This window comes from Medicago sativa, chromosome 1, assembly GCF_051527215.1.
Source record: "Medicago sativa cultivar Bolivia chromosome 1, Bolivia_mono, whole genome shotgun sequence".
Lineage (NCBI taxonomy): Eukaryota > Viridiplantae > Streptophyta > Magnoliopsida > Fabales > Fabaceae > Medicago > Medicago sativa.
In genome coordinates, this window is record NC_140749.1 from 70,153,562 (window position 1) to 70,174,605 (window position 21,044).

Consider the following 21,044-nt stretch of genomic DNA (forward strand, 5'->3'; position numbering starts at 1 on the left):
CTATAAATAGCAAACATGTTCAAGAATCTCACATTGGACGAGAGATTACTTGAACAAGTGTTTCTTAGTGAGAGTAGTCCTCACCTCTCAAGTTAGTTTTCTGAGGTTGTGATAGACTCAACCACGATTATTAAGATTGAATCAGAGCATCCTCTAAAATCTATTTGACCACTTGCTATTAGGTTTCTGCTATCCGGTCACCCACCAATTATATATTCACGCATCAAACTCAATAGTGTTAGACGTGAGCGGGTGTTTTACTAAGTCTCACATTGGATGAGAAATGATGTGAACGAGTGTTTATAAGTAGGGACAGTCATCACCTCATAAGTTGATTTTGTAAGGTTGTTTTAGGTCCAACCCTGATTTCTAAGAAAATATTAAATGAAAAAAAAAATTCAACTTTTTGAGAAAGAAATTAACATAATTTCTACTTTTGTTATATACTAAGATATGTCCTAAGGGAACATGTTAGAATCTGTCAAAAGTAAATACATTTACTAACATGCTCCTAATTATCTTTTTTAAATGACAAATGTCAGTATGTTAATTGTTAATATGTTAGTATTTTTCTCTTTGCCAGGACTTCAATCGTGAACCTTGAACCCGACTTGAATCTTGGACCTTGAACGCCTCAACTCCTTTAATCCTTTAGCTCAAACTAGTTGAGCTACTCAATCCTCCACAAGCCCCTAATTATCATAGTTGCTTCTCGTAATATCAAGAAATTAATTGATTTTTATTTTGGAATAATAAAATTAAAATATGGATAGATTAATTGACATTTACTTATTTAATTATATATTTTTGACAAAACTTATTTATTGATATATGAATCTAACAAATTAATTTTTTACTTATAATTGAATAATATACCAGCACCCGTCTCATCATACAATGATTTAGAATTGTACACAACTCATTATAGATAAGACCTACATTATCCTTAATGAATTGATGGTAATTTACCTCTAATGACAAGTATGATTTGATCATAGAACGATGAAGATGGCGATCACATGTTGAATAAATGAGATGAAGAAGTTTGATGTTCTTGAGATGAAAATTGTAATTGATTGTAGGAAAAAACCCTATCGGTGAGACCTACATTACCCCTTGATAAATTAGAGGTAATTTGCCTCTAATGACAACTATGATTCGATTTTGGAAGGAATGAGATGAATATCCAATATACTAGTTATCGCGAATTGAAATTTCACGATTTATCCCAACATGTGTTATCTATTAAGCCATTTTTGTTGACTGTCATATTTACATAATAACTCCCCCATGATTTATGCTAGGCCTGCTTTCTCATTGGTGCCTTGGTGTTTCGCTGTGCATTCGGGAAAACATTAGTCGCTGGATATAACACTACTGGATGAATATCACATGTTGAATAAGTAGATGAAAAAGTTTGATGTTTTTGAGATGAAAATGGTAACTAATTGTAAGAATAAAGATGAAGAAAATGAGATTTTTCTTTTATAGGAGTAAATTTTTTTGGTCAGGTCGCCCAGTAGCTGGAGCTCACAGTAGCTGGGTTGTCCATAGTTCGAACCTCGGCCCCTGCATATATTACGCATTGTTCCTACCAACTGAACTAAACTCATGCAGACTTTATAAAGGTAAATTACGTCTAATTCATCAAGGGGTATGGTAGAAAAAACCCCATTATAATGCTCAAAAATTAAAATCACTATATTAGCCGTTTTCTCGATAAACTTTCCTGGATCGGTAACAGACTAACAACAGTTCTCCTCCCAATCATGCTATGAAGCTACGTTAGTCGTTACTGCAATTTATTGTTACTTTAATTCCAGATTAATTAAGCAATGCACTTTTTTGCTGTAGTAAAAATGAAATATTGTATTGCACCAAAAAAAAAAAAATGAAATATTGTATTCATTTGATGATATTTGAAATAGATAATCATTAAAGAGAAAACACATGCACTCTTTAGCTTTGATTCATTTGAAGATATACATACGTATAAAAGCATTTATGTCACATAAAATCATTTTTTATCAGACTCAAGCTGTGAGCAACATCAATCCAATTCCAAAGTTTTTCCGCGTTTTGTGACGTATATTATATATCATGGTGCCATATGCTTAAGAGCTAAGGTTATACATGTGGCAATTTTTGGTACATGCAATTTTTCCCTTTTAAATTTGATGATCGACATATATATTATTATATGATATGAAATACTGCAATTTCAACCATTGAATACAGGGATAAGCTTGAAATACCTAGGACTCCTGATCTTCATCTCTTATTATATATGAAGTATAGTGCATATCTTAAGATTTGAGGACAATATTTTCATACGCATTATTTTGGTCATTGTTTTCAAACATGAGACATGCATTGGCCCTTGTCATTTTCATTTTCATTTATGATTTAGCTGAAAGATACACTGAACAAACCCTGCATGTGTGACAATCTGAAACTAAGGCGGCCTCAAGATTTAATGCTAGGGTTTAGTTTTATTATTGGACATATCTATCAACAAATACTAGTAGAATGTTTCGTGTGAGATTCTTGAACAAGTTAAAATGTAAACTTCAATGCATTTAATGTATGTATATTCAGACAGATTCAAAAGATGAAGGTGATTTTGGTTCAATGTTTATATTTAACTATGCAGATTTTTACATGTAATAAATTAAACGATTGATGATTTTACTGCAGAAAAGTAATTAACTTGAATGTAAAAAGATTGGAAATGTAAAATGTAAATGAACAAATAATTCAAAAGCAATAGAATGTAGGAAAATGATAACATGTGCCCCAAGGGCATATCTTAAGAAGTTTAAAATAGAAACAATTGTCTCAAAAGTTGTGCATTCAACTTTATTCAACTTTTAAAAGTCAAAATTTTGTTGTTTTCTATGTAAAGTTTCTAATTTTGAATTCCTTAACTTGTGCCCTAAGGGCACAAGATAACAAGACCCTAGAATGTAAATAGTTTTTTTAATTTTAAGATTACAGAAGATTTAAAACATGCATAAATGTATAGAACATGAATGTATAGCAGAAAAGTAAAGAACATCAAAGTAAAGGACATTAAATGTAGATTTGACAAGAAAAGTACGTAATAACGTATGAACAAAGAATCGACGATCGTTATAATAATGTAGATGTGATTTCTGAAATACATTTAGCAACACTTATTGTAGTGTCATCGACGTGCGTTGATGAATTGTGTGTTTGTCTTCAACATGCGTTTTGAAGGATTGTGTATTTGTCTTTGACGACACACAATATAAGCCTAATTTATGTCCTTCAACACTACATCTTGTTGAAGGATTGTGTATTTGTCTTCAACGTGCTTTTTGCTCTATATGTCTGGCGTGCGTTAAGCGCTTTCATTCTTCGTGTTTGTTTTCTCGTGTTGAGTAGGGCTTTAGTTCTTTCATTTATTTTTCTAAAATCCTCCTTTTGTAGCATTTTAACATTTTCTATTTCTGCATTTCCATCTATATAAATTAAAAATACAAATTAAATTTCTTGAAGCATTTCTCTTTCTTGCATTGATGGATTCATTATTAACATTGTTGCCGAAGCCATTGACTCCTAAGCAATCTCAATATTGAACAAAACAATTTGTTCGAAGGAGGTCAAATAATTTATTCTTTTGTTGACGAAAATATACAGCCTTATTCTGTTTTCTTAGGTTGTATTTTTAATTCCAATAAAAAACCTACCAACTTTACTCACATATTTCCTGGTCTTAAAAATCAAGAGATTTTAGCATCTCTTTCTGAGTATAATGTCGAGCCAGTTACTCACATATTATAAACACTTCATTTGTTTTAAAGTAGTCAAGATTCTTAGATGTCAAATCTATAAGTATTTTAATTTAATTCGAATGCTAAAATTTTAAAATGAGAAATGATATTTGAACATCCATTTGGTGACAACTATTGTGACAACTTTCTCTCTCATACTCACATTATGTTTTACTTTATCTCTCTATTGCTAAGATTTCTGTGCCAATACTACTTTTTCTTTGTAAATTTTGGTTGTCAAATAGGTTGTCACCAAATTGGTTGTTAAAATAACACTCCTCTTTTAAAATTTAGATTTTTTTTAATCCTTCAAAAAAAAATTTAAAATTTAAAATTTGGTGTATATAAATATAGAATGTCATTATGATCCAACCCTCATTGACAGATACGAGTTTTTATTTTTAACCAACTCTGATGAAATTTATTTGATCAAAATCGACCAAGTCCTTTTACAGCACACCTTAAACTTGTTCCGCTACACCACGTTCTAAAGTATTGTCCTTTTTAAATATAAGCCTTTCACGCTGCTCGTTGGATTAAAAAGTGAGATATTGCATATAAGTCTCAACCGTAAAAGTTTTATACCAAAGAAAACAACACTTCAGAACACGGTACGATGTACTTAAGTGTGGAATGAAAATTGACGATTCCGTTTCAGGACAACCGTTCAGGTACACCTTACAAGTCCCATTACTTGAAAATCGAGGCTAATGATGGTTTATAAAGAACAAAACCGTAAAGAACTTACCTCCAAAACGAACAATACCTCATAGCGCATTGTGCAGTGGAACTGAACAAAAACTAATAGCAACAAAACTACACATATCCTTCTATATATTAATATACTATAATTCATATCTCTAGTGTTTAAATTGTGTGCAAATTTATTTATAACATGTACATTTAACTTTACAGGAGTAAAATGATTGATTTTATTCAAAAGTATCGAGGACAACAACCTCTACAACTAGAGTCAAAAGAAAAAACCTCTACACACTAAACGAAGATTTGGGTATACAGATACTCCACAACAACATACAAAGAAATATGCATACACAGACAAAACTCATAAGCTAGGAAGCAACATAGGAAATTAAAAGAAAATCCAGAGTATGCTTATACATACATTTCATAACACACATATTAATGAAAGTGACTAGTAATCTTCAGGAGCCAAAGGTTGATGATGAGGATTAGTATGAGGAGGCTCAACTGGAACCATAATGTATTCATATAAAAGTGCTGCTATTGCAGCTCCAAGAAATGGACCCACCCAGAAGATCCAATGATAATCCCATCTCCAGCCCACTAAAGCAGGCCCAAAAGCCCGAGCAGGGTTCATGCATGCTCCATCAAACGGTCCACCAGCTAGGATGTTTGCTCCAACTACAAGTGCAATTGCTAAGGGTGCAATTGTGCCAATGGTGCCTCTTTTGGGATCAATGGCAGTTGCATACACAACATACATTAAGCCAAACGTCATGGCAATCTCAAGTACAAGAGCGTTCCCAGCACCAACACCAAATGCCACATTGAACGCCTGTGGTCTCTATAACAGGCAACCACAATACAAAAATAGTCATTACGCATGATTGGCATGAGAATAACAAAGCATATAAGATTACGGCCTCCCCTATTTTTATCCATCTCGAAGTTTTAGTCTCTTATTCAATTCGTCAACTAAAATATGACGTTTCATGCGATACGACCAGATGGTGTAAAATCATCCAAATAGATTAATGATATTTGGGTACTCTTTTTTTTTTTCTTCCTACACATGCAACAATTTTCAACCAGTCTAAATTAACTATATAGTTAAGTGCATGTGAATTGACCAGATGTGAATACACCCCACTCAAATAAAAAATACATATGCTCATTCTTTTTCTTTATTCAATACGCGTTTCACTCTACACCTCTCTTTCGCTTAATATTTTTTATTTCGTTTCATATTTAGAAGTTCTTCTAATTATGATTTTTTAATGAAGATTAGCTACACGAATTTTGTTATACGTTGCTTAATGTTTATTAGTAATTACTTTTTAAAATTTCAGTGTATAATTGCTAATTTTGTTAAATGTTGCAAATATATGGTTCTAATATATGTTGAAGTTTGAAAAATATAATTGCTAATTTCATTATATGATTGACGTTGAATGTTGAGAATATTCACTACAAGAAAACTGTCAAATTGAGACGGAACTTCGTGACGGAATTTATTTTCCGTCCCAAATTAATTAAATCAGGACGGAATTTGCGACGCCTTCCTATTACAAATATTTTATTTTAATGTATTTACTTTATTTGGGACGAAATCAAAATTCCGTCCGCAATTTGGGACGGAATTTGTATTTCCGTCTCAACTGAGGCTATTTTAATTCAAAATTTAGTGGAAATCGAAGGCGGGAATATTGGCGCCACTATTGTGACGGAATGTTATTTAATTTTCTGTCACAATTGATATATTAATTATTAATTTAAATGAAAAAAAAAATCCTTTAAGATAAAAGTATCAAAAAACTCAATACCAATTCATTCAACTTTCTCTCTCTCTATCGTTCATCTCTCTCCCATTGAAACCCTAATATCCCCAACTTCCATCTCACTCTCTCGATCTACTCCACTGAAGGCTCTCTTGTCACCATCGCTATCTCCTTCTCATCTCTGACCACATCGTTCCCTTCTCCGTCATTTCACGGTTTGTTCGTTCTCTCCGTCTCATGTTTGGCATATTTGTTTTGTGCAATCTCAGGTTCGTCATTTCCTCTCTTTGTCAGCTTTGTTCCCCAATATAGGAGATGTTCAATTTTCTATTTGTTATTTGTATGCTCTGTATTGAAATTTTTGTTTTTAATGAAATGGGTTTGTTGAAATTTTGGTTTGTTGATAAACGAATTTGTTGAAAATTAGAGTTTGGTTAGTGGGTTAATCAAAAATTTGATTTTTCACAAAGTTAGTTACTTCATTTTATTCATGTAAGTTTCTTGTATCTTTCCCTTTCATGATATTAATTTTTACTTTGATGGGTTGCTCAGGACGTAAGTTGAGGATATAGACTGCATTTGTGTTTGTGGACCGTGGCAGGTTTTTGGTGTTTTAGTGGCAGCTTAGCAGTTTTAAGTTTTCTGCTGTTATAGCTCTCGACTGGCTTTTGATGCTTCTGCTGTTTGGCCTTTTGGTGTTCCAGTTTTGTGTTGTTAGGTTGTTTTGGTGTTACAAGATAATCCTACGAGATAATATAATATTTTTGTGACAGGATAATTTTTATATATTCTAACTTTCTCTCTTTTTTGCAGCTGAATGAGCTAGCATTGGATGAGAAAACTGTAAAGAAGCAAAGGATCTGTTTGGAGAAACCAAACATCTTCTCATGGCAAATGTTTCATCAATGGGAAATGGAACGGTACGTATGTACATAACTCTCGTACGAAATCCATTTGTCATTGAAGTTTTTATTTGAAGTCATGAGGTTTATAAATCTTTTCAGACAGAAGAAGCAGAGCGGTGCTGGTTTGCTTTTATTTTATACTCTATCAAGAGGCTGACTCAGAAAAATGAGGAGAGTGAAAAAGATGAGATTGAGAATACTGGTCTTACCTTGTGTCGAATACTGAGAACAGCAAAGCTTAAGTATTTTTCTGACATTTATCTAGCATTAGAGTTTGTAGTTTGGTCTTTTATTAACTGTTATGTTTATCTTGTATTGAACAACATTGCAGATTTTTTCAAAGAACTTCCTCAGTTTGTTGTCAAGGCTGATCCAATTTTAAGCAATCGATTTAGCTCTGATTGGGAAAACAAGCTTGAGGTATTGACTAGTCTGAGAATCACGATTGTATTTTTGCCAAGTTAATTGTGATTATATACTTTTAAATCCTTCAAATCAGTTATATACTTGGCCGATCTTTTATGTTTGCTTGTGCGGGGCCTGTTTTGAATTAATATATGTGCTAATTCAAATGTTGAACAGAGTAACGTCAATAAGGTTTTGAACAGAGTAACATCAATAACAATATTACCACTAGAGCTTTGACTAGATAAAATGGTAGCATTGAATATGGGTTGTACAATGATGAATTTGGGTAGCTTTGTTTGCATACTCGAGTCACTAGCCAATATTGATTGTTTGTTTATTAATTTGTTGAAATTAAGAGTCACTTTTCTGCCACTAATTTTCGTTTGTTTTCGTTTGTTGAGTTCAAGGAAGACCGTCTAAATCCAATAGAAAGGAGAAAGATTTAAAGCTCCTAATCTAGCTAAACACGACCGTTGATGGAAGCTCTAAACCCAGGTCTTCAACTTTTTTCATTCTTTACTTTCACCTCTTTTATTATGATAATTTTTTCATATTAGTTTTGTTTTCTTTGTTTTGATTTCTCTATGTTTCTGCCTCTGCTGCATTTTTTTCAAGTGTCTTGGGTGTTTAGTATGTGTAGGAGGTTTATATTTGGCGTTTAATGTTGTTCCATGACCCCCCAAATCTATTTGTGCTTATGTTTTTTTCATTTGAGCTGAATTGACATAGATACGACACTATGAGTTTTGGTTAACTTTATTCAATTACAAATATAGTTGTAAATTATATAGAAGTTGTAGGGTTGTTTTTGTAACCATTCATGACATAAATAGTGAATACAAATGACCAAATGAAATGTAATGAAAATAGGTGAACTGACTGCAATGGTTCTTCGATTCTCTTGTCATGATGACCATAGTTTTGTTATATAATTTACAAGTTTGTCAAGGATTTTTGAGAATGATAAATTAGACCTGCCATTTCAAAAAGGATGATAGTTCTAGTTTAGTGCCTGCTTTCTTTTTGCTTCTTCTTGGTAGCTGATATTGCTTCTTCTTGGTAGCTGATATTAGTTTGAAACAGATAAGTAAATGTTGTGAGCTACAATCTGGTTACTCCTAAAGAACGTGATAATACAAATTGGTTGTTGGTTATCAAGACAAAGGCAAGCACAATCAATGCAAGAGACTGTGAAATAAGTTAGACAAATGCTTACCAAAAAGTTGAGAACGTGCAATTGTTACCGGTTACTCCTAAAGTTGAACAAATTGACAACTTACTAGATAATGATAGTAATTTTGAAGAAGTAGACGAGGACCCAACTAATGACACAAATTTGGAAGATGAAGGTTCAACTGATGATGAAATGGAAAATGAAGAATTTGATGAAGAATTTTTATTCTAGTTACTAGAACTTTAACCTTTTGGGTGTAGAGATAAAAATTTGATATATGTTGTTATTTTGGATTGTTATAAAATTTATGTTTATTAATGATTTGTAGTCTAGTATGAATTGTTGAACTTGATGATTGACACAATTTAATGTGCATGATAAAGATATTAAAATTGTGGGAGAATATTACAAATATCATATGTTGCACATAATTTATTTGTATATAAACCTGTCCCAACAAACATTTTAAAAAATAGATCAGAATTATAGTCATCACAAACTCAAAAAAATAAAAAAAAATAAAATTGCACATGGGGACGGAATCTAAATATTCTGTCCCAATAATGTGATGGAATTTTAATATTTGTCGCAAGTTTGGGACGGAAATAAATATTTGTGAAAAACAAAAAGTTACATTCCGTCTTGGATTCCGTCCCAAATGTGTGACGGATGAAAATATTCCGTCCCCAACAAATTGCGACAGCAGGTTTTGCGACTAAAATAATTTGTCTCAAATTCCGTCCCAGATTTCAATTGTGACGGAAATTTACACTGCTGTGCGACGGTAAATTCCGTCCCAAATCAACTTTTTTCTTGTAGTGATTGCTAATATATGCCTCCTAAATTTTAGATTCAAGATTTTTTTGTAGTCTTCCTTTATGCCTCTTAAATTGCCTCTTAGGATTAAAAAGTTTAAAAAAATTGCATTTTTATTTTACCGGAGACCTATTTTACTATGAGAGCCGAACCTCCTCTTTCATAGGAAGAACCCGGGATTAACTAGGTATTGTAAGTGTAGAGAAGATTGAGTTTTCGTAAAACATTTTGTAGATTAGTTATTTGTATATCGATAATCAAATTATAAAATAATTAATTTTTAATGTTGAAATTGTAAGTGTTGATCGTGTTAAGTAAAAAACTAAGAAAACAAGTGTTGATCACTATACATCATCAAATTACATGAGGCCAATTATGGGTGGAAATAAGAGACCAAAACTACAAAATATAATATTAATAAGTGATAATTGTTCAGTGAATTTTGTCCTAGCTCAGTTGGTATGAACGATGCATAAAAATATGCAAGGTCTGGGAAAATATGCAAGGTCTGGGGTTTGAACCCCGGCCACCACCAAAAAGAATGCTTCATGCTTCAGTAAATTTTGAAATTTTTGAAATTTTGACTTTCTTCAGTAAATTTTGAAATTTTTGAAATTTTGACTTTATAAATTCAAGTCCTTTGAAACCCTCTAATCAATAGAACTTATATTCGTACAAGTATAAGCTCTATCTCAAGTGAATATCTTTCATTTTACATTTGTCGTATAATAATATATATCAATAAGAGTAATTTAGTAAACTTATTGTTTTATCTCTTCTATTTGTTTTTCTTAATCTATGCAAAATAGTGTAAAATTGACAATTCACTAGGAAAGTGATGAGTAATTTTCTCTTCCCAATTTTATTTCAAAATAAAATAAAACAAGTGATTGAGCTCAAAACTCAAAAGGGTTAAAGTCTATCTGATTAAGATTAAAATAGAAGTGATTATTGGATAAAATAATGTAAAAAATATGTTAGATGAGGGGAACAAATAAGGAAAAGGTGGAATTGAGTAATGTTATACCATATTATTAGTGACAAGCCTCAATAAAAGGGCAGCCACTAAAGAACCAAGAAGTTGAGCAACCCAATAGTAGACAGCTCTAAGGACAGAGATTCTACCACCAAGAAGAGCACCAAAAGTAACTGCAGGGTTGATATGTCCACCAGATACATGCATGCTAGATGATATAGCTGCAAATAGTGAAAATGCATGAGCTAGTGCTAGTACCACTAGCTCACCAGATGATGCACCTGCATCCTTGTATATCTTCCCTGCATTAATTCAACCAACCACACAAATTAATCATAAGTATATATAGAAGGAGTGTATCCATATAGATATATAATATGGTACTACACTACTACGAACTTAGAGCAAGGGCAGATCCTTCTCCAGCAAAGACAAAGATGCAAGTTGAGAAAAATTCAACTACGGTTGCTCTTATGGAATCTGGATGATTTGCCTCATCCATCCTTCCAAATGCATATCTTCTGGTTGCCATTGATTCAACTATATTTTTTTTTTTTTTTTGTCTTTCACTTTTGGGACTGCCAAAAAAGATTAATTATTATTGTCTAAGACACTTCTTTAGATGTTTGAGACCGGGATCCAGAATATTCAGCAAACACAAATCAATTTAATGTAACTATAAATGATGAAAGTTTCTTAGACTTAGATTATATTTGCAATTTTGCATGGATGAAAAGTGTAGAGTGTTGCATTATATGGGCCAAATAGAGGTTGAATTGATCGAAGCTATAGTTGAAAGTGGGACACCTGGTTTGTAAAATGTTGCAAGGTAGCCACGTCGTTATAGAAGATGATGACTACTCACTTTCATTTTTGGTTCTTTGATTTTCAATGCATATCCGTTTTTAATAGTTATATACATATCAATGTTATCAAGAGTGTTTGGTTCTAGCTAGAATCATCACCACCGTATCTGTCTGCGCTTATGTGTCTTTAGTGTGAATTTTTTTTTTTTTTTTACTAAATTTAGTGTTGAAAGTTTGTTTGTCAATTTTATTAATTTTTTTAGTTGTCTATTAGTTAGAATTTCACCTTTTTAAGGAGAATAAGTGGGGTGATTGAAGTTCGAATCTGATCTCTACATATACTCCCTCCGTCCCAGATTAACTGAGTTATTTGCTCATTTCCTACATATTAAGAAAAATGTATAAATGAAATGAGACAAAAATGATTTTAAGCGTTCTTGTTAAGTATTGGTGCATTCACCACTATCATAAATGCAAAGTGAAATATATTGAATTATGAGTGAATAAAGTAGTATTAATTAGAGTTATAAATGGAACAAAGTAATTAATATTGTATTGAAAAGTGAAATGACTCTGTTATTTTGAGACACTTTTTTTTTTTGCAAATAACTCAGATATTATGGGACGGAGTGAGTATTATGCAATGTCCCTATTAACTGAGTTAATTTCAAAGGGACTATTCAATTTTAATTCTATGCATATTATGCAATGTCTATCAAGTGAGTTAATTTCAAAGGGACTATTCACTTTTAATTTTATGCATATTATACAATATTCCTATCAACTGAGTTAATTTCAAACGGAACTACTCACTTTTAATTCCATGCATATCCATTTATACATTAACATATATGTACCTCTCGTTGGTTTCCACTCCCTCTGTGATTTTATTTCCTATGTCAGTTGTTGCGTGTAACAAGTGTAATTTAGAAATCTTGCTTAAGAAAATAAAAGTTAAACATTTGATAAGTTGATGGATTTATAAATCATTTATCTTAAAGTTTTGGATTAAAGTATGATGTCTAACTTACATGTATGAGCTTTATAAACCAAATATGAATGATCCTTAAGCCCCTCGTAACCCAACACTAACTAGCTACTGTTTAATAATCTTCACCGTGCTGTCTGTCTGCGGTTATGTGTGTTTCTGTTTTTTTTATTGACAATGTGGTGTTGAAGTTATTTTTCTTTGTTTGTTCTTGTGTGGTGTTGAAGTTATTTTTCTTTGTTTGTTCTTGTGACAGAGAAGAAATAAAATGTAATTAAAATCATGAAGTGTTACTGCATTTCCATCTATGTGTTAGATTTTTATTTTGCAACAAATCTAATGTAGCATCAAGAATCTAAATATAGACCTAAATAAATTTAGATCTCTAAAGAATCTAAATATGTCATTTTAGGTCAAGTTTATAATGCTCAATTGAGATAAGTCATACACCATACACAAAGGATAGCATTTAGGTGACATAGTTTTTGGTGACATTGTTCATATTTCTCTCTTAATCAATCATTTTCTCTCCTCTAAATAATTTATTTTAATAATTCGTTCATCATTCTCTCTCATCTAAAATGCATTAATGTCACCAAAAAACTATGTCATCCAAATACTATCCATACACAAAACTTGTTTTCATCATTAGATTAATAAGTTTCGTCATTGGATTGGATGAAATAAAAAATGACGTGACTTAGGTTGTGTTTGGTAACACAAATAAGCTAGCTTATAGCTTGTTGGACTAACTTATAAGCTTGTTTTGATAGAATGTGATGTGTTTGGTAAAAAGCTTTTTTCACTAGCTTATAGCGTTTTTTAAAAAGCTAATCCAAGTAGCTTTTTAGCTTATAGCTTGTAACTTTTTATACTTTCTTCCAATTTTAACCTTTTCTTGATTTTATTTTATTTTTTTATAATAAAAATAACTACACATTTTCTCATGGGCAACCCACGTTTACCATGTTGTCACATTTAAAAAAAATTGTTTTTTTGACCTTGCTCATAATTTATATAATTTTAAATTTTTTTTACAATAAATAGTGAAGAAAGTTTAGTTATATTAAATTCATAAAATTAAAATAAAAATTGTTTAATAAAAAAATTCGATTGAATTCATAAATACATTTATCATTTTGGAGATGAAAGTAATTTGAAATATATTTAAAAGTAAATGCGTTAAGTAATAAAAATTCTATATATGATATTAAAGAAATTAAACAAGCATGTCCTTTTATGTCATTTTATATTTATCAGCTACTTTAACAGCTAATTTTACCAAACACTTTTAATTTTAATAAGCTAACTTTTCAGTTATATGCTATCAGCCATCAGCCACCAGCTATAAGCTAGCTTTTCAACTATCAGCTAGCTTATAGCTTATTTTTACCAAACACACCCTTATTGATCTAATAGCAAAAAACAAACTTATGTTTGGTGCAAAACTAGTTTACATATTCACATATTAGAAAAAGCCATCAATTAAATTTAAAGTATATAAAATTTTGTCATGTTAATTGTTAACATCTTAACAACTTACACTAAAGTTGATAATAAGTTGACTCATACCAACAATGTGGGTTCAATTTTTGTTGCCAACGTGAAAACCTCTTTAGTGGATGATATGTAAATAACCGTGTTAATATTCGTTGATTTTTAAAGTGAGCTCCCAAAACCTAACTCATCTAAAAAAATATAAAAAAAAAATACACTAAAGTGATGAATTTTATAAAACTTAGAGATTACTTATTATTTTATATACTTTAATGATTAAATGGAAGAGATAATTTTATTTTATTTTTGGTACAAGAGAGGGCCGAAGCCCAAAAGAGAAAACTAAACAATTACACGAACATTTTTAGGCATACAAGCTCCAGAGATGTCATCAAAGAGGAAACTATTGAGCTCACTAGGAGGGGTCTCCAAAATAGTAAAATTCCATGAATCCATGGTAAGGCTGAAGTTGGCAAGCCAATCAGCTGCCTTCTCTCAAAGTGTGATGAACCTGAATCTGCCAATTACGATTTAAAATATTTTGAATACGCCAAATGGGCACAGGGGTTGTCCCATTCATCTTGCAATTATTTGTTATCATGTCAATAAACAACTTTGAATCACTTTCAACGCAAAGCTGAGAAATACCGTCCCTCCAAGCCAACTCTAGACCAAATTATACTTTATAGATAATGGAAGAGATAATTATACTTTATAGATTAAATTAATGGTTTGTACAAAACCCTAAATATGGTATTAAACTGTTAATGAAAAAAAAACCAACTTTTGTTTTGCTAAAAAAATTAGTGAGAGAAGAAGAAAAAAACAAATAAAAAAGTAATTTGAAAAATATATAAAAAAATAAAAAAATAACCGTGGGAAAACAGCGCCCATAAGAATCGGATTGATTTGGTAGTTGCTGCTAGTGTGGTAGTTGCGAGTTGGAACAAAGGCAGTGCTGCTATGTCTCTTCTCTTTACTTCGTCTTCTGTTTCTCCTCTTCAACTGTCATGCACTCAGGTCCGTTATTATTATTCCTCTTTATGGTTCCTGTTTTCTCTTCATTCAATTGATTGTACTTGAAATTGAAGCAGAAATGTAGGTTTTTATCACCATCATCAATTTCGCGGACTCGAATCAACAGAACCAGAAGCATAGGTTTTAATTCCTTTCGAGTTGGTAATCGGAGTCGAATTACTGCTTTTTTCTTCAATCCTGCTCAAGACCCTCTCGTCAAAGAAGCTGTCAAGGTATTTTTTTTATTCTTCTTTTTCATTTTTTCGATTATTTTGTTTCTACCATATTTTAGCTCCTTCTTGTATTTATTTTTAGCTTATTTATTGGTGTAAACACTTATGTTCAGCTTATTTCAATTTGGAATATAAAAAATACGCCTCAGGTGCTATATATAAGAGAAAGTTTGGTTAACAAAAGTTAATGTATCTGATCCAAATTTTGAACTAAATCAGCTAAGAGAACTTTAAAGCAATTAAACGCAGAGTAGAAAATCTAACAAGATCAGCTAGGAGGGGAATGAAGTTGGCTTGGTGGTTGAAGTGGAAGAGTTAGAGAGTGGAGTGATAACGGTGTTCTCGGATTCGACATAAACTAACAAAATTAACAACTAACATTGGCCGTTAAAAAAAAAAAAAAAACTTATCCTGCAAGTGTAATTGCTTAATTAACTTGTCTATACAAATAGAGTTTTATGTCGGCAAAAATCAGCATGCTGTTGTTCCATATAGTTGTGCCATGTCTCATGTGTTATCAATTTATCATGAAAAATAAAAGATAGTTAGTTGTGTCCTGTGACCTTGGTTGCGACGTTCGAGAATTAGGAGGGGGAGGGGAGGGGAGGGGAGATATTTTAATTAAAAGTGTGTTTGGTTCACAAGGGGAGGGGAGGGATTTTAAAATTATTTTACTGTTTTACCCTTAAACTTAATTAAATAAGGATAATAAAGTAACGAAACAATAACGATGTAATCGATAACAACACGATGTAGACGATGGAATAACGGATTAGTAATAGCGTTGTTACAATTACAAGTAGTAATAAAAGTTGTTACAAGAAAAAATTGTTAATAATATGGAATAAAAAGTTGTTACAAGATAATATAACCTATAACCTAATAATAGTAAAAGTTGTTTCAAAATAATATAAACTAATAATAATAAATGTTGTTACAAGGATAATATTGAGATTTTAAATTAATATAAGGATAATTTTGGCAGTGCAATAAAATTTGCTCCCCTCCCCTCCAAAACTCTCGAACCAAACAGACCCTATAAGTCAGGTTATGTTTATCTGTTTCCTTACTATTGATTCATGAACAAATGAGTTATCAGCATATAAAACTGTCAGTGGAAAATATGGCTGTCTCATTTTCTGTATTCAAACCATGTTATGTTACCACTGAATTGTGATGCAAAAGTCATGTTCCGTTTGGTGTAAAACTGAAATTGAGATTGCCATTTCTGTCATGACTCGTGTGTACTCGATTGTGAAATATATGACAAGCATACAAACACAAGCTGCTGTAGAAAAACAGGCAGAGTTCTAATAATCAAAGAACCATTACAATTTATTTATTTCTCAGTTCTTTTTGGGATAAAAAGAGGGTTGAAGCCCAAAAATAACAGAACTTCAAAGCAATTAAACATGGAGTAGGAAGTCCAACGAGATCAGCTAAGAGAAACAAACCAACTAGAGCATGGAAATTCTCCTAATAAATCATAGTAGAATGATCACCTAATCCATATTAACTAAGACATCATCAGTACATGAGTTGGCTTCACGATATGGATGACATACCTTCACCTCTCGCCATTTCAAGCAACATTCTATTCCATTTCACCAAACTCCACCGAGCTCCACAGTCATTGGAGAAATCGTTGAGGTTCTTAACAACTACATGAGTCGATATTGAACTCAGTAGCTCGAAACCCATCAGACCAGGCTAACTACAATCTCTCCAAAACACTACAAAGCTCTATAATATAGGCACTACAGCTGCCCAAAATTTTAGAATAACTTGAATGAGTCGAGCCACTATTAGAAGCCCCATGTTAAGCTTAATCCAACCCAAAGGAGGTAGCCACAATCTAATCATGGACTGTAATTTAGGAATTGGAAGAGACATGCCCTTTGTGAGAACTTTTTCATTCATCAACTATCATAAAGCATGACAAAAAATAGCCCGAAAAGCTCACCAGTTCACCATGAACTTCTTTATTTATCAATTTGATCAATGTTATTAGCAATGAACCCTTGTAATAACACTGGTATGAAAATTCTTGTAGATATGTAGATTGTAATGCATTTTTTATCTTTTATCAATACATGTAATCTTTAAATGTAGTTCTTCTGTCTTTTAATATGTTAACAAGTTGCTATCTGGATGGTAACTTACCATCCCTGGTTCTTATGATGTAGCTACTTACCATCCCTGGTTCTTATGATGTAGCTACATTCAATTTTATCACAATTCTATAGGCTGAAAAGCATTCTGTTCAGCCCGCAGGAACGTTCATTGCTAGGCTTTAAAAATTTGGTTTTTTTTCTTTCTCAAACTCTTGTTATTTCTAATCTGCAGGAACCAGTGGCATTCTTAGGTGGGATATTTGCTGGTATTTTAAGGCTTGATTTGAATGAGGAACCTCTAAAGGAATGGGTTACGAGGACTGTTGAAGCTTCTGATATTAGTGAAGAAGAAACCAATCCAGAAGAATCAACTACTGAAGCTGCTCCACAAGAGATTGAAATTGAATAAAACTTGTACCTTTATTTCTTTAAAACTTGCATAGCATCAGCATGCCAACAGCACAATAATAATTTGTTCAATTGCTTATAAATTTTAATCTTCTTATCACACATTTTTCATATAGGACATAATAGTTCTGGTCCTTTGTCTTCTTCTTTTTAAAGATGGTAAATTGTCAACATTCATGGCTTGACTTATTATTGTAAAGTCTGTATCTATTGCAACTGTCAGCTAGATTATATTTTCAAGTGTTTTATTTTGGAAATCAAATACAAAAGGTGCTTATTGTTTGCACCATTTGTTTTGGCAGTTTAACCTGCTATATAGTTATTCTTGTCTTTAAAGATATCAAAGTTGTTTGGTTAAGATTTTGTTAACCAATAATATTCATTAAGATTTTCTCAAGACAATAAAATTCACCCATATACCATGGATTTGGATTAGACATAGTAACTGTGTAAGACAATTATTAATCTCGATCGTCTGTTCTCGTATCGCTAGCCGAAATTGATCACAGCATGAAACTGCCTGATATTTTTACTGTAGATGATCCGGGTCCATATATTGTAGTGTCTTCTTGTACAATGTGTAACACGCATCCTTAATGTGAAAGTAAGGTTTCCTTAACTGCGAAGCAGACTTTTAAGAATGTACAATATGCATATCTTATCAGTTATGGCAAAATTACCACTTACCAGCACATGCCATGTATTTGTTACTGTAGATTGAAAACATAATGCTTGGTGTGCACGACACTTTCACATACATCACCTCGTGCCAAAAGATAAAGTGGCAAAATAAAGAGTGATATGAAGATACGTTACGTGCATATAATGTTACTGTTATGGGTTAGTTAGAGTTAAGGAATCGTGTGTGTCATACATACTCAACAGAAGAAAAATATTTTAAGGAACCCAACCTCGTCTAAAGTCAACAGTGTATACATATTTAGCTGAACTACCACTACCTTTTTCGGTGTTTTACACAGTTTGTAGGTAAGGAAGGTAGCCACACACCACAGTACATATTGCAGAAGCAACCAATCCACCCCCAACAGTGTTTTCACAATTCGTATTCAAATAAGGAATGTCTGCATAAAGCATCAACAAAAGGGTGTTACCATTTATGACCACAAAAATCTGAGAGAACACTACTCAGTAAATAACTAGTATTCATGTCAGATCATCAGAGACACAGAATCCACCCTATGAATGTGGAAACAAAACCACACCCTAGGACACCATTAGTACCTCCAGGTTCCTCTAGATCAGAAAAGGTTATCCGTGTGCCTCCTCCACTACTGCATCAACATGCTATGCCAGCAATAAACTCTTCAAAACCAAAAAGAAGCTGTTTTTGCAAGTGCATATGTTGGACAATAAGCTTGTTATTCCTTCTTCTCATTATCATTGCAGCAACTGCAGGAGCTCTTTACCTCATCTTCAAACCAAAGCTTCCCAATTACTCAGTTGATACACTGAGGATTTCTGATCTGAGGCTTAACTTTGACTTGAGTCTGTATGCAAAGTTTGATGTGAAGATCACAGCAACCAACCCAAACAAGAAGATTGGTATTTACTACGAGAAAGGAGGGAAGTTGAGTGTGTTGTACAGAAACACAAAGCTTTGTGAAGGGTCTTTACCTAAATTCTACCAAGGTCATCAGAACAAAACAGTGCTTAATGTGTCATTAACAGGTCAAGTTCAGTCTGGAAACACGTTAATGGCGGCTTTGCAGCAACAACAGCAAACAGGAAGAATTCCGTTGGATCTCAATATCCATGCACCAATTGCTATCAAATTTGGGAGATTGAAGTTGAAGAAGGTGAAAGTTTTGGGTCGATGTCAGTTGGTGGTCGATAGCTTATCGTCTAATAATCTTGTAAGCATCAAGGCTAGCAACTGTAACTTCAAACTGAAACTATAAACGTTATCGCGGGAGAGTTTGCCTTAGTTCATGTGATATTTCTTATTTTTCGAATTCGTAAATTTAATTCTTTTATGAATAGTAAACTGTTATTGTAGTAGTTCCTTGCAGTATTTTTGTATTTGTCTTCTGTTTGTATCATTGTTGGATTGGTTCACAGCATTTATTCGACAACATATCCGACTGGCTTGATTATCATTGTGTATGTTGGTCATTCTAGCTTCTTCAACATGTAGTTTGTTTGTGTTTGACAAAGCAAAGTAAACTCATTTCATTAATAATTAAAAATAAGGTTCTAAACAGGGGCGGTTTCACCCCCCAGCTAGGCTGGGCTAGTGCCCAGGCTCTGCTTCTGCTTTACTTGCAACAAGCCCAACCCATTAGTCGCGACTCCATGCTTCTGCTTCTGCTTTACTTGCTTTTGCCCAGGCTCTGCTTTTCTCTCTATACAAACATTCAATGTGAAATATAAGCTTAGATTCATGATCAGCGTGAAAATCCAAGCAAAATGGTATTTTAGTTTGTCAGATTTGGTGAAGAATTGAGATTTTAATTTTTGAAGGGATAATGATGTTGTTGTTGGTGTTTTACGTGAACTAGAGGAAGAAGAAGGAGTTGACCTCCTTCCTTCCTTGTTGACTGCGGGCCCCTCACCTTCTTTTGTTCCATATGCAGCTTGTTATTACACCCCCTCTGTTTTAATTCTGCACCCTTGTTTTTTTTAACTCTTTGATTTAGATCTTGTGGCTGTGATGAGCCCTTTAGTGATTAAGTTTGGACCCCTTGATGCATCAAGTGGTCCAGATTTAATCCAGCTGAGCCAATTTTGTTTTTATTTATTTCTTCACCATTTTTATTATTTTTTATACCATTTTTGGCACTTTAATGCTTCTTTTTTATTCATAAAAATTTATGATGTGAACTAAATGTAGTTAATTGATCATGAACTTTGTTTAAAGATATGCTATGAGTAGTTATTTATTAATTAATTTCTTTTCAATCTGTCAAACATTCTATCTTTACTAAATGTAGTCTATTTTTATTATTATATTTACTTTAAACATGTTATAATTATGGAAAAAAATATTAATCTAAGTTATTATACATTATATGATAATATAAATAGTTTTAATACGTTTTGATTAATTCACACCGCGAAGACCGTTTTGTTGAAGTACAAGATTTTTTTGTTGCTAAAGGTATTCCGGTGCCAAATATGGATGAAGAAATACCGGTTCGGGGTCGTTCAAGACTAGAAGAGGTCGCGGAAAGGGCATTTACCTCCTAATTTTATTTAGCACGCCATTGTCAGGTTATATTTCTTCTCTTATTTCAAATTGTACTTTTGTTGAAAAAATAATGAACCTCTTTTATTTCTATTTATGACTCTATATATATATTATGTCATATATGAATTCGGGATAAAAATTTCGCCCAGGCTCTAGAAAAATCCTGGCTCCGCCACTGGTTCTAAATACAAGATTTTGATGGAACATCATTGAA

The 21,044-nt window shown here is 32.4% G+C and overlaps 3 protein-coding genes and 1 long non-coding RNA gene across 12 annotated transcripts; 3 read left to right on the forward strand and 1 right to left on the reverse strand.

The window, feature by feature from the left end:
* Window positions 1-4,658: 4,658 nt before the first annotated feature.
* On the reverse strand, window positions 4,659-11,289 carry LOC146956887 (putative aquaporin TIP-type alpha). Its single transcript, XM_085732354.1, has 3 exons — window positions 10,959-11,289; window positions 10,611-10,861; window positions 4,659-5,346 (listed from the first exon to the last, which is right to left on the reverse strand). Exons 1-3 carry the CDS (start codon window positions 11,089-11,091, stop codon window positions 4,954-4,956), a joined length of 777 nt encoding a protein of 258 aa, XP_085588480.1. The 5' UTR covers window positions 11,092-11,289; the 3' UTR covers window positions 4,659-4,953.
* Window positions 6,275-9,179, forward strand: LOC146956888 (uncharacterized). Of its 9 annotated transcripts, none has more exons than XR_015021408.1 (7): window positions 6,275-6,549; window positions 6,833-6,998; window positions 7,094-7,200; window positions 7,285-7,427; window positions 7,517-7,605; window positions 7,995-8,088; window positions 8,657-9,179. It is a non-coding gene; the product is annotated as an uncharacterized LOC146956888 (long non-coding RNA). The 9 variants fall into 9 exon arrangements; XR_015021401.1 differs by having other exon boundaries at window positions 6,279-6,549; window positions 8,001-8,088; XR_015021405.1 differs by having other exon boundaries at window positions 6,279-6,549; window positions 8,001-8,088; window positions 8,667-9,179.
* A 3,423-nt stretch (window positions 11,290-14,712) lies between the features above and the next one.
* On the forward strand, window positions 14,713-17,722 carry LOC146956889 (UPF0426 protein At1g28150, chloroplastic). The gene is made up of 3 exons (XM_085732457.1): window positions 14,713-14,870; window positions 14,945-15,100; window positions 17,447-17,722. The coding sequence occupies exons 1-3, from the start codon at window positions 14,814-14,816 to the stop codon at window positions 17,621-17,623; spliced, it is 390 nt and encodes a 129-aa protein (XP_085588583.1). The 5' UTR covers window positions 14,713-14,813; the 3' UTR covers window positions 17,624-17,722.
* A 918-nt stretch (window positions 17,723-18,640) lies between these two features.
* On the forward strand, window positions 18,641-19,739 carry LOC146956890 (Late embryogenesis abundant (LEA) hydroxyproline-rich glycoprotein family). Its single transcript, XM_085732430.1, has one exon. The coding sequence runs from the start codon at window positions 18,789-18,791 to the stop codon at window positions 19,539-19,541; it is 753 nt and encodes a 250-aa protein (XP_085588556.1). The 5' UTR covers window positions 18,641-18,788; the 3' UTR covers window positions 19,542-19,739.
* Window positions 19,740-21,044: the final 1,305 nt, after the last annotated feature.